This window comes from Oncorhynchus nerka, linkage group LG5, assembly GCF_034236695.1.
Source record: "Oncorhynchus nerka isolate Pitt River linkage group LG5, Oner_Uvic_2.0, whole genome shotgun sequence".
In the NCBI taxonomy this organism is placed as follows: domain Eukaryota; kingdom Metazoa; phylum Chordata; class Actinopteri; order Salmoniformes; family Salmonidae; genus Oncorhynchus; species Oncorhynchus nerka.
Window position 1 is genome coordinate 5,982,953 of NC_088400.1, and position 13,910 is coordinate 5,996,862.

General features: G+C 46.2%; 1 protein-coding gene across 1 annotated transcript; it reads left to right on the forward strand.

The window, feature by feature from the left end:
• The first annotated feature begins 1,118 nt into the window (after positions 1 to 1,118).
• On the forward strand, positions 1,119 to 7,280 carry LOC135571847 (putative proline-rich protein 21). Its single transcript, XM_065019021.1, has 2 exons — positions 1,119 to 1,184; positions 6,522 to 7,280. The coding sequence occupies exons 1-2, from the start codon at positions 1,119 to 1,121 to the stop codon at positions 7,278 to 7,280; spliced, it is 825 nt and encodes a 274-aa protein (XP_064875093.1).
• The last annotated feature ends 6,630 nt before the right edge of the window (positions 7,281 to 13,910 follow it).

Genomic DNA, 13,910 nt, shown 5'->3' on the forward strand with positions numbered 1-13,910 from the left:
CAACCTTTTATATGACAAAAAAATTATAGGTTATTATACTAGCGTGCAGATTTAATAAGCTTCCCACTACAGAGAGAGAGAGAGAGAGAGAGAGAGAGAGAGAGAGAGAGAGAGAGAGAGAGAGAGAGAGAGAGAGAGAAAACGGAATGGTACTTGAACTCAGTGTTCCTTTGTACATGTTCTCATTATGAATCAGAATGTTATTTTCTGCATATTCTTAGAATGAAGGAGAATCTCATCAAAACGTCTTGAAACTAGTAGCATACAGTAATATAGTACAACTATTGTCAATAGGTACCAGTTTCTTTACATAAGAAGTTGGCAAACAGTACAGAAACAAGTATGAATGAAAAAAATACATGAATGAACTGGACAAACCAATCAGGTATGAAGTTAAGAGCCAGATGCAGACCATGTTGAATAAACAATGATATAATAGTCCAACAGGGGCAGGTCAAGGCAGGTCAGAGGTCAGTAAACCAGAGGGGGATAAAGTACAGGTTGGTAGGCAGTCTCAGGGTCAGGGGCAGGCAGTGTGGTCAGGCAGGCAGGCTCAGGGTCAGGGGCAGGCAGTGTGGTCAGGCAGGCTCAGGGTCAGGGGTAGGCAGTGTGGTCAGGCTCAGGGTCAGGGGTAGGCAGTGTGGTCAGGCAGGCTCAGGGTCAGGGGCAGGCAGTGTGGTCAGGCAGGCAGGGTCAGGGTCAGGGGCAGGCAGTGTGGTCAGGCAGGCAAGCTCAGGGTCAGGGGCAGGCAGTGTGGTCAGGCAGGCAGGGTCAGGGTCAGGGGCAGGCAGTGTGGTCAGGCAGGCAAGCTCAGGCAAGCTCAGGCAAGCTCAGAGTCAGGACAGTCAAGGGTCAAAACCAGGAGGGAGAGAAAAAGAGAGACTGGGAAAGGAACTAAGGTCAGAGTTGGGGCGGCAGGGTAGCCTAGTGGTTAGAGCGTTGGGCTAGTAACCGTAAGGTTGCAAGGTCAAATCCCCGAGCTGTCGTTCTGCCCCTGAACAGGCAGTTAACCCACTGTTCCTAGGCCGTCATTGAAAATAAGAATTTTTTCTTAAAACTGACTTGCCAAGTTAAATAAAGGTAAAATAAAAATAAAAAGTGACAGGTACAAAGGGATAATGGGGAAGATGGGTCTGGAGGGGGGTTGTAACGGCTGTCGTAGGTGGAAGAAGGAGAAGACCAAGGTGCAGCGTGGTAAGTGTTCGTCATATTTATTTAATGAACACAGGAAACAAACGAACAAGCGAATAAAGAAAGAAAAAATAAGTGTTGTTGTGAAACACGCAACAATGCCGGACTGGTTCAACATCTGGGGAAAAAACAGTTCAACTTCTGGTCAGGTAATAATATGGAATTACACAACTGCCGTTACCTAGGAGACTAAAACAAAGTGTCAACATGATACCGTAGTTAGACCACGTCCGTATTCTACTCTCATCTACACAATAGCAGCTGAACAGCCACCTGTTTCTCCACAATACTACACCTACCGTAGCTAAACATGTATTTCCTTTTGTTTGTAAGAACATGTCATTTCACAAGATTTGTTATCAAACATATTTACATTTAGAGATTTTAAAACAACATTTTTTTTATTTTTTTGGGGGGGGGGGTGTCAGTTTAACTAACATGTATAATTTAACCTAGACATTGACACGACATGTAGTTAGTGAATGGAACATTTTCTTAGTGTATTGTGTAGCTTCAATAAACTATATTGTATCAAAAACCTGTCAGTGTCCGCTCCACTGCAGTAGTTAGTTCCTGTCATTTTGCCAGCAGTAATAAAGCGTTGTTAACAACATGCGACTGTGACATTTTGAGCCGTAATGGGTAGCGTGACTGTGGCATTTTTAAGTCATTTTGACCACTAATGGGATCCCGTTCCTCAGCCAGTCGCTGCAGTGCTGTCAGGACGGGAGACTAGCGCCTTTAACCAACTCCAACTCTGCTGCTGGTTGGAGGCTGTGTGTGTGTGTGTGTGTGTGTGTGTGTGTGTGTGTGTGTGTGTGTGTGTGTGTGTGTGTGTGTGTGTGTGTGTGTGTGTGTGTGTGTGTGTGTGTGTGTGTGTGTGTGTGTGTGTGTGTGTGTGTGTGTGTGTGTGTGTGTGTGTGTGTGTGTGTGTGTGTGTGTCTCTGTCTGTCTGTCTTTGTGTGTGTGTACGGGCACGTGTGTTTGCCTGCGTGAATTAATGCACAGTCTCGGATATATCATTTTAATTCATCTCATTACTTGTGCAGATTTAAATAAGAATCTAATTCATTAAGTGACAAGCTGAAACTGCATTAGTCAACTGTAGTGGTGGGGAGAAGTCTTCAAAACCTCTCCTTCTGTCTGGTCCAATAATCACTCTGGGAATTAAATATAATATCAATCATCCAATCATCAACTACATCTCTGTCTGCTGAGAAACTGCTGACCAGACAGTAACTTCAACGTATTTTGTCTGTGTCCCAAATCATACCCATTTCATTAAATAGTGATCTACTTTTGACTAGAGCCATATGGGTTCATTCAGTATCTTCCGAATAAACTCTTAGAGACCTTTTAATATTTTACATCAATAGCAGTCAAAATGAATCATCACCTTATTTCAGTCTCAACTGAACATCGTAGAATTCTTGGTTATCTTCACCAACCCTGGCTAACAAGTTGAATCAGCAATACAATATTGGGTTGAATTATATATTTACTAAATACCTAACTAACCACACAGAATTACATATACACAGAATGAATCATACATTGATTAGCAATGACGTCATAAAGGAAAATGTCCCTAGCAGACGGAACATTTGGACAGTCTTGATGCTTAACTTTGAACAGAAATGCAATGTTTCATTGGATCAGTATAACACTTTGCACATACACTGCTGCCATCTAGTGGCCAGAATCTAAACTGCACCTGGGCTGGAATAATACATTATGGCCTTTCTCTTGAATTTCAAAGATGATGGTACAAAAAAATAAGAACGGTTGGTTTTTATCTTTGTATTATCTTTTACCAGATCTATTGTGTTATATTCTCCTACATTCCTTTCACATTTCCACAAACTTCAAAGTGATTCCTTTCAAATGGTACAAGAATCAGCATATCCTGGCTTCAGGGCCTGAGTTACAGGCAGTTAGATTTGGGTATCTCATTTTAGGCGAAATTGAAAAAAATTAGGCGGATCCTTAGAGTTTAAACTACAGATAATTGTACTGGCTCCCTTAATGTTTGTGAATGTTTGTTCAAAAAGATTTAGGAACAAAAACAATTTATAAAATGTTTTCCGCATGTCCTCTTCTCGTCATTTGAAACGACAGAGACAGATATCGCTCTGCTCTTCTCTCACGACAACAACAGAATGCTTAAGATCTCAGCCTGCTACTGGTCTCCAAGGTGACGCCTGCCAGGCTGCTATCTAAACATAAACTATAAATAATCTGAGATGCAATCAACCATGGTCTCTACGGGTAACTCATTAGTGTTATTATATTGTACCTATACTAAACAATCTACACAGGGAGACAGATGTGCTAATCTTGAGTAGATGTGAATGGTGAAGGACTTCTCCTCTGAAGTACCATTAAAACGAGCGAGCAATACAGCGAGCCAGAATTTTTTGAAAAAACAAACAGATGAAGAGAGATGATAAATACAAAACTATTTTATTTTATCATGAGACTTCCATTATTATATTGTGTTTGTAAGGCGACATTGTCATGTCCCAGACTATGTGGATAGGAATGGCATATTAATTATATCCATCTGCATTATGTAAATGTAATGAATAAAGAATAAGAGTGGTGGAAAAAAGGTTAACATACTATGATTCATATTTTATGTCTGTACACTTGATTTCATATGGATGTGGGAGGAGAGGGACAGAGTGAGGGAGAGAGAGAGGGGTTGGGTGAGTAGAAAAGAGAATGGGGGAGAGAGTGGGGGAGAAAGAGAATGATTGGGAGAGTAGAAAACAGAGTGGGGGAGAGAGGTGTTGGTAGAGTAGAAAAGAGAGTGGGGGATAGAGAGGTGTTGGGAGAGTAGAAAAGAGAGTGGGGGTGAGAGAGAGGTGTTGGGAGAGTAGAAAATAGAGTGGGGGAGAGAGTGGGGGAGAAAGAGGTGTTGGGAGAGTAGAAAAGAGAGTTGGGGAGAGAGTGGAGGATAGAGAGGTGTTGGGAGAGTAGAAAAGGGAGTGGGCGAGAGAGTGGGGGAGAGAGAGGTGTTGGGAGAGTAGAAAAGAGTGGGGGAGAGAGAGAGGTGTTGGGAGAGTAGAAAAAGAGTGGCAGAGAGAGAGGTGTTGGGAGAGTAGAAAAAGAGTGGGGAGAGAGAGAGGTGTTGGGAGAGTAGAAAAGAGAGTGGCAGAGAGAGAGAGGTGTTGGGAGAGTAGAAAAGAGGGTGGCAGAGAGAGAGAGGTGTTGGAAGAGTAGAAAAGAGAGTGGGGAGAGAGAGAGGTGTTGGAAGAGTAGAAAAGAGAGTGGGGGAGAGAGAGAGGTGTTGGAAGAGTAGAAAAGAGAGTGGCAGAGAGAGAGAGGTGTTGGAAGAGTAGAAAAGAGAGTGGGGAGAGAGAGAGGTGTTGGGAGAGTAGAAAAGAGAGTGGCAGAGAGAGAGAGGTGTTGGAAGAGTAGAAAAGAGAGTGGGGAGAGAGAGAGGTGTTGGGAGAGTAGAAAAGAGAGTGGCAGAGAGAGAGAGGTGTTGGCAGAGTAGAAAAGAGAGTGGCAGAGAGAGAGAGGTGTTGGAAGAGTAGAAAAGAGAGTGGGGGAGAGAGAGAGGTGTTGGAAGAGTAGAAAAGAGAGTCGGGAGAGAGAGAGGTGTTGGCAGAGTAGAAAAGAGAGTGGGGGAGAAAGAGGTGTTGGGAGAGAAGAAAAGAGAGTAGGGGAGAGAGTGGGGGAGAGAGAGGTGTTGGGAGAGTAGAAAAGAGAGTGGGGGAGAGAGAGAGGTGTTGGGAGAGTAGAAAAGAGAGTGGGGAGAGAGTGAGGTGTTGGGAGAGTAGAAAAGAGAGTGGCAGAGAGAGAGGTGTTGGGAGAGTAGAAAAGAGAGTGGGGGAGAGCGAGAGGAGAGTAGAAAATAGAGTGGGGGAGAGAGAGGTGTTGGGAGAGTAGAAAAGAGAGTGGCATAGAGAGAGCGGTGTTGGGAGAGTAGAAAAGAGAGTGGGGGAGATTGAGAGGTGTTGGGAGAGTAGAAAAGAGAGTGGGGGAGGGAGAGGTGTTGGGAGAGAAGAAAAGAGAGTTGGGGAGAGAGAGGTGTTGGGAGAGTAGAAAAGAGAGTGGGGGAGAGCGAGAGGAGAGTAGAAAATAGAGTGGGGGAGAGAGAGGTGTTGGGAGAGTAGAAAAGAGAGTGGCAGAGAGAGGTGTTGGGAGAGTAGAAAGAGAGTGGGGAGAGCGAGAGGAGAGGAGAGTAGAAAATAGAGTGGGGGAGAGAGAGGTGTTGGGAGAGTAGAAAAGAGAGTGGCATAGAGAGAGCGGTGTTGGGAGAGTAGAAAAGAGAGTGGGGGAGAGAGAGATGTGCTGGGAGAGTAGAAAAGAGAGTGGGGGAGAAAGAGAATGGTTGGGAGAGTAGAAAAGAGAGTGGGGAGAGAGGTGATGGGAGAGTAGAAAAGAGATTGGGGGAGAGAGTGGGGGAGAAAGAGAATGGTTGGGAGAGTAGAAAATAGAGTGGGGAAGAGAGAGAGAGTCTAGACCTGCAAAAGGGGGGCGTTACAGAATGAGAAAAACTTGAATGATGTGGGGGGTTACAGAGAGAGACAAACTGTGGCAGAAGCATAATACGAGGGAAAGAGAGTGGGGGAGAGAGTGGGGAGAGAGGGAGGGTTACAGAGAGAGACAGACTGTGAAGGGGGATGTTACAGAGAGAGACAAACTGTGAAGGGGGAGGGGGACAGTTAACGAGAGAGACAAACTGTGATGGGGACAGCTACAGAGAGAGACAGACTGTGACGAGGGGGACAGTGACAGAGAGAGACACACTGTGACGAGGGGGACAGCTACAGAGAGAGACAAACTGTGACGAGGGGGACAGTTACAGAGAGAGACAGACTGTGACGAGGGGGACAGCTACAGAGAGAGACAGAATGTATCAGAGGGAGGGGAGAAACAGTTACAGAGAGAGACAGACTGGCGGTGGGGAACCATTACAGAGAGAGACAAACTGTAATGGGGGGCGGACTGTTTCAGAGTGAGACAAACTGTGGCAGAAGGAGAAAGAGAGGGGGGGGTTACAGAGAGAGAAGCAGTAATGGAGAAATGGAAAGAGAGAGGGGGGGGCGTTACAGAGAGAGTGAAGCAGTGATAGAAAGAGGGAGAAAATAGGTATTGAGTGCGAAGAGGTGCAGGGAATGAGAGAGAGACAGGGACAGAGAGAGAGAGATAAAGAGAAAGAGCGAGAGGGAGCGAAAGCGGAGGGCAGAGAACGAGGGACATGCATAAAGAGAAGAGGAGAGGAGAAGAAAGAGAGACATGGTGATAGTGCTAGAGTGCCCCCTAAAGGCTCAACATTCAACCACACCACACGATCACATTCTTCGTTGATCCCACAGATTATTCCTGCTCTATTCTCCCAGTCCAGTGAGGATCCCCAGATTATACCTGCTCTATTCTCCCAGTCCAGTGGTGATCCCCAGATTAGTCCTGCTCTATTCTCCCAGTCCAGTGAGGATCCCCAGATTATTCCTGCTCTATTCTCCCAGTCCAGTGAGGATCCCCAGATTATTCCTGCTCTATTCTCCCAGTCCGGTGAGGATCCCCGGATTATTCCTGCTCTATTCTCCCAGTCCAGTGGTGATCCCCAGATTAGTCCTGCTCGATTCTCCCAGTCCAGTGGTGATCCCCAGATTATACCTGCTCGATTCTCCCAGTCCAGTGGTGATCCCCAGATTATTCCTGCTCTATTCTCCCAGTCCAGTGAGGATCCCCAGATTATTCCTGCTCTATTCTCCCAGTCCAGTGAGGATCCCCAGATTATACCTGCTCTATTCTCCCAGTCCAGTGAGGATCCCCAGATTATTCCTGCTCTATTCTCCCAGTCCAGTGGTGATCCCCAGATTATACCTGCTCTATTCTCCCAGTCCAGTGGTGATCCCCAGATTATACCTGCTCTATTCTCCCAGTCCAGTGAGGATCCCCAGATTATTCCTGCTAGATTCTCCCAGTCCAGTGAGGATCCCCAGATTATTCCTGCTCTATTCTCCCAGTCCAGTGGTGATCCCCAGATTATTCCTGCTAGATTCTCCCAGTCCAGTGAGGATCCCCAGATTATTCCTGCTAGATTCTCCCAGTCCAGCAACCCAAACCATTAAACAGCTTCAAGAGGCCTACATGTATTCAGGGTCTGAATACCTTATTCCCTATTTAGTGCACTACTTTTGATAAGAGCCCTATGGGTTAAGAGCCCTGGTTAATAGTAGTGCACTATAATAGTGTCATTGGGGACATACGGTATTCCTGCTCAGGGTATACCTTTGCATTTAGAGCAATTAAACTCTCATTGTATTCAACCAAGAGAAGTCACAGAAATAAACACTCAGTTTAATGTTGATTGGTTCAAAACAATGAGGGCCAGGGCCATTTTTATTGGCTTAAACAAATGGACAGCAGCTGCAGTTTAACCCCGATCACAGATAGAGAGAGAAACACAAAGCACCAGAGGTCCTTTACTGCATATTAAAGGGACAGGGAATTACCTTGTTGTTGTGTGTGTGTGTGTGTGTGTGTGTGTGTGTGTGTGTGTGTGTGTGTGTGTGTGTGTGTGTGCGTGTGTGTCCCCCAAGGTCAGTCACCACATCCTGTCTGCGTTACCATGAGAACCAGGGACCAGGGAAGATTCATTGATATTCTTAGTAAACTGTACATTTGAAATAGCAATTGAATGTAATGTTTTACCTTTTGGAAAATAGAATAAAAATAAAAAATAAAAAAAATAGTTAGTTATGGAGCAATATCAAGTGTTGTTATGACAACATGGATAAACGACAGACTACGTGCTGTCACGCCCTGACCTTAGAGAGCTTTGTATGTCTCTATTTTGGTTTGGTCAGGGTGTGATTTGGGGTGGGCATTCTATGTTATTTTTTCTATGTTTTATATTTCTTTGTTTTGTCCGGGTGTGGTTCTCAATCAGGGACAGCTGACTATCGTGGTCTCTGATTGGGAACCATACTTAGGTAGCTTTTTCCCACCTATGTTTTGTGGGTAGTTGGTTCCTGTTTAGTGTTTTCTGCACCTGACAGGACTGTTTAGTGTTCTGCACCTGACAGGACTGTTTAGTGTTCTGCACCTGACAGGACTGTTTAGTGTTCTGCACCTGACAGGACTGTTTAGTGTTCTGTACCTGACAGGACTGTTTAGTGTTCTGCACCTGACAGGACTGTTTAGTGTTCTGTACCTGACAGGACTGTTTAGTGTTCTGCACCTGACAGGACTGTTTAGTGTTCTGCACCTGACAGGACTGTCTAGTGTTTTCTGCACCTGACAGGACTGTTTAGTGTTTTCTGCACCTGACAGGACTGTTTAGTGTTTTCTGCACCTGACAGGACTGTTTAGTGTTCTGCACCTGACAGGACTGTTTAGTGTTCTGCACCTGACAGGACTGTTTAGTGTTCTGCACCTGACAGGACTGTTTAGTGTTCTGCACCTGACAGGACTGTTTTGTGTTCTGTACCTGACAGGACTGTTTAGTGTTCTGCACCTGACAGGACTGTTTAGTGTTCTGCACCTGACAGGACTGTCTAGTGTTTTCTGCACCTGACAGGACTGTTTAGTGTTTTCTGCACCTGACAGGACTGTTTAGTGTTTTCTGCACCTGACAGGACTGTTTAGTGTTCTGCACCTGACAGGACTGTTTAGTGTTCTGCACCTGACAGGACTGTTTAGTGTTCTGCACCTGACAGGACTGTTTAGTGTTTTCTGCACCTGACAGAACTGTTTCGGTTTCATTTTGCACTTTGTTATTTTTTGTTTCAGTGTTCAGTTTAATAAAAGTTATGAACACTTACCACGCTGCGCTTTGGTCCGATTCTTCCTCATCAGACGACGACAACCGTTACACATGCTGAAAAAATTTAATGCAATTTCAATATCAACAACAGAATGCAATCTCAAAGACATTCAACAAGCTGTGTACTATGTTTAAACTTGTAATCTGTCTCAGTTTCTTTTCAATTTCCACATGCTATCTTCTAACCAATACTATGACTATCTGGACAGCTGTGGGACGTCCCCTAACCAATACTATGACTGTCTGGACAGCTGTGGGACGTCCTCTAACCAGTACTATGACTGTCTGGACATAAGAGGCCTTGCATGAGCAGACCAGAGGGTTCAACATAGTGAGAACACATGAGCGCAGCCTGCCATTAGGAACAACACCTTTCCCTGAGCGCAGTCTGCCATTAGGAACAACACCTTTCCCTGAGACAGTCTGCCATTAGGAACAACACCTTTCCCTGAGCGCAGTCTGCCATTAGGAACAACACCTTTCCCTGAGACAGCCTGCCATTAGGAACAACACCTTTCCCTGAGACAGTCTGCCATTAGGAACAACACCTTTCCCTGAGACAGTCTGCCATTAGGAACAACACCTTTCCCTGAGACAGCCTGCCATTAGGAACAACACCTTTCCCTGAGACAGTCTGCCATTAGGAACAACACCTTTCCCTGAGACAGTCTGCCATTAGGAACAACACCTTTCCCTGAGACAGTCTGCCATTAGGAACAACACCTTTTCCTGAGACAGTCTGCCATTAGGAACAACACCTTTCCCTGAGACAGTCTGCCATTAGGAACAACAGCTTTTCCTGAGACAGTCTGCCATTAGGAACAACACCTTTCCCTGAGACAGTCTGCCATTAGGAACAACACCTTTTCCTGAAACAGTCTGCCATTAGGAACAACACCTTTCCCTGAGCGCAGTCTGCCATTAGGAACAACACCTTTCCCTGAGACAGTCTGCCATTAGGAACAACACCTTTCCCCGAGACAGTCTGCCATTAGGAACAACACCTTTCCCTGAGACAGTCTGCCATTAGGAACAACACCTTTCCCTGAGACAGTCTGCCATTATGAACAACACCTTTCCCTGAGACAGTCTGCCATTATGAACAACACCTTTCCCTGAGACAGTCTGCCATTAGGAACAACACCTTTCCCTGAGACAGTCTGCCATTAGGAACAACACCTTTCCCTGAGACAGTCTGCCATTAGGAACAACACCTTTCCCTGAGACAGTCTGCCATTAGGAACAACACCTTTCCCTGAGACAGTCTGCCATTAGGAACAACACCTTTCCCTGAGACAGCCTGCCATTAGGAACAACACCTTTCCCTGAGACAGCCTGCCATTACGAACGACGACCCAGGAGCAATTCGAGTTAAGTGCCTTTCTCAAGGGCCCGTCAACTGACTGTTCACCATGTCAGCTTGGCGATTCAAACAAGTGACCTTTCGGTACCTGGCACAATGCTTAAATACTACATTACCTGGCGCCCTTTGTGTGTGTGTGTGTGTGTGTGTGTGTGTGTGTGTGTGTGTGTGTGTGTGTGTGTGTGTGTGTGTGTGTGTGTGTGTGTGTGTGTGTGTGTGTGTGTGGGTGGGTGGGTGTGTGTGTGTGTGTGTGTGTGTGTGTGTGTGTGTGTGTGTGTGTGTGTGTGTGGGTGTGTGGGCGTGTGGGCGTGTGTGTGTGTGTGTGTGTGGGTGTGTGTGGGTGGGTGTGGGTGTGTGTGTGTGTGTGTGTGGTCGTGTGTGTGGGCATGTGTGTGTGTTTGTGAGGGTGTGCGCGTGGGTGGGTGGGTATGTGTGTGTGTGTGTTTGGTTGCATGCGTGGGTGGGTGGGTGGGTGTGTGTGTGCGTGCGTGCGTGTTTGGTTGCGTGCGTGGGTGGATATGTGTGTGTGTTCTATTCAGTGAAGGAGTATATGAAGTGCGGGTTCAGGTACCCCCTAACGACACAGACAGAGTATATAGAGCAGGTACCTCCTAACGACACAGACAGAGTATATAGAGCAGGTACCTCCTAACGACACAGACAGCGTATATAGAGCAGGTACCTCCTAATGACACAGACAGAGTATATAGAGCAGGTACCTCCTAACGACACAGACAGACAGAGTATATAGAGCAGGTACCTCCTAACGACACAGACAGAGTATATAGAGGAGGTACCTCCTAACGTCACAGACAGAGTACACAGAGCTGTGTCTCAAATGAAACCCTATTCCCTATAAACTCTGGTCAGAAGTAGTGCACTATATAGGGAATAAGGTGCCATTTAAGATGCGCTCATAGACTCAAAGCAAACGCCAGTGTATGTTGGGAAGGGTCAGAGCCATGGCTCACATCTACTAATGACATTGGTGGAGCAAGCAGTCAAGATTTACCGTTGGCCATATATAACAGCAGCCAGCCAGCCAGTCAGCCAGCCAGTCAGTCAGCCAGCCAGGCAGCCATTCAGCCAGCCAGTCAGCCAGCCAGCCAGCCAAGATTTAACGTTGTCCATATATAACAGCAGCCAGCCAGCCAGTCAGCCAGCCAGCCAGGCAGGCAGCCAAGCAGTCAGTCAGCCAGCCAGCCAGCCAGCCAAGATTTAACGTTGTCCATATATAACAGCAGCCAAGCAGCCAGCCAGGCAGCCAGGCAGCCAGTCAGCCTTGCAGTCAGCCAAGCAGTCAGTCAGTCAGGCAGCCAGTCAGCCAGGCAGCCAGCTAGTCAGCCAGTCAGCCAGGCAGCCAGTCAGTCAGGCAGCCAGTCAGCCAGTCAGCCAGGCAGGTAAACTCAGGGCCTTGTCTTGAAATAGCACCCTAGGTCCTATCTAGTGCACTACTGTTGACCGGAGCCCAATGTCTTTCTCTCTGTATTTCCCTATAAACTGTGGTCAAAAGTAGTGCACTATATAGGGAATAGGGTGGTATTTAGGACGCATTCTCTGAGTCGAGATGACGTGCCTAGAAGATGCATTTGTCCAGTAATAAAGGATTTTTCTGCAGAGAGGAGAGACGAGGAGGAAGAGGGGCTTTTATCGATCTGCGATCACCACATAAATTAATTTCCCTGCAAAGAAGGAACATGGCATTACATTGTCATGCATTTATTCATACCTCATATCGAACGTTACTGATCTGATGATCCTGACCCATCGTGAAGAGATTCACCTTCCCAATGTTCTGATGATCCTGACCCACAGTGAAGAGATTCACCTTCCCAATGTTCTGATGATCCTGACCCACAGTGAAGAGATTCACATTCCCAATGTTCTGATGATCCTGACCCATCGTAAAGAGATTCTCCTTCCCAATGTTCTGATGATCCTGACCCATCGTGAAGAGATTCTCCTTCCCAATGTTCTGATGCTGTCCCATCGTGAAGAGATTCACCTTCCCAATGTTCTGATGATCCTGACCCATCGTGAAGAGATTCTCCTTCCCAATGTTCTGATGATCCTGACCCACAGTGAAGAGATTCTCCTTCCCAATGTTCTGATGATCCTGACCCACAGTGAAGAGATTCTCCTTCCCAATGTTCTGATGATCCTGACCCACAGTGAAGAGATTCACCTTCCCAATGTTCTGATGATGCTGTCCCACAGTGAAGAGATTCACCTTCCCAATGTTCTGATGATCCTGACCCACAGTGAAGAGATTCTCCTTCCCAATGTTCTGATGATCCTGACCCACAGTGAAGAGATTCTCCTTCCCAATGTTCTGATGATCCTGACCCACAGTGAAGAGATTCTCCTTCCCAATGTTCTGACGATCCTGACCCACAGTGAAGAGATTCTCCTTCCCAATGTTCTGATGATCCTGACCCATCGTGAAGAGATTCTCCTTCCCAATGTTCTGATGCTGTCCCATCGTGAAGAGATTCTCCTTCCCAATGTTCTGATGATCCTGACCCATCGTGAAGAGATTCACCTTCCCAATGTTCTGATGATCCTGACCCACAGTGAAGAGATTCTCCTTCCCAATGTTCTGATGATCCTGACCCATCGTGAAGAGATTCACCTTCCCAATGTTCTGATGATCCTGACCCATCGTGAAGAGATTCACCTTCCCAATGTTCTGATGATCCTGTCCCACTGTGAAGAGATTCACCTTCCCAATGTTCTGACGATCCTGTTCCATCGTAAAGAGATTCACCTTCCCAATGTTCTGATGATCCTGACCCACAGTGAAGAGATTCTCCTTGCCAATGTTCTGATGATCCTGACCCACAGTGAAGAGATTCTCCTTCCCAATGTTCTGATGATCCTGACCCACTGTGAAAAGATTCTCCTTCCCAATGTTCTGATGATCCTGACCCACAGTGAAGCGATTCTCCTTCCCAATGTTCTGATGCTGACCCATCGTGAAGAGATTCACCTTCCCAATGTTCTGATGCTGACCCATCGTGAAGAGATTCACCTTCCCAATGTTCTGATGCTGTCCCATCGTGAAGAGATTCACCTTCCCAATGTTCTGATGCTGTCCCATCGTGAAGAGATTCACCTTCCCAATGTTCTGATGCTGACCCATCGTGAAGAGATTCACCTTCCCAATGTTCTGATGCTGACCCATCGTGAAGAGATTCACCTTCCCAATGTTCTGATGATCCTGACCCACAGTGAAGAGATTCTCCTTCCCCTGTGCCCTGGTCAAAAGTAGTGCACTATATAGGGAATAGGGTGCCACTTAGGCATCAGACATGATGTTTGTATGATGGAAGAGGCTACTTGACGTAAGGGTTATGTACATACAGCCTGAGGGGTAACATGTGGACCGTGCAGGTCATAATGACATCACCATATGCTCTTTCATCCATTCATTTAAATTCCCTTTAGTTGTACCTAGAAAAAATATCCTGCTGTGTCCCAAACTGTATCCTATTCTTTATGTAGTGAACTACTTTTGTAGAGTGCACATAAGGCTCTGGTGAAAAAGTAGGGCACTATAGAGGGAACAGG

What these genes read in the sequence shown, in the direction of transcription:
- LOC135571847 (XM_065019021.1), top strand. Translation starts at nt 1,119, where the DNA reads ATGGGGAAGATGGGTCTGGAGGGGGGTTGTAACGGCTGTCGTAGGTGG. An exon ending in GGAAGAAGGAGAAGACCAAG is followed by an intron (nt 1,185 to 6,521) that starts GTGCAGCGTGGT and finishes TTGATCCCACAG; the next exon opens with ATTATTCCTGCTCTATTCTC.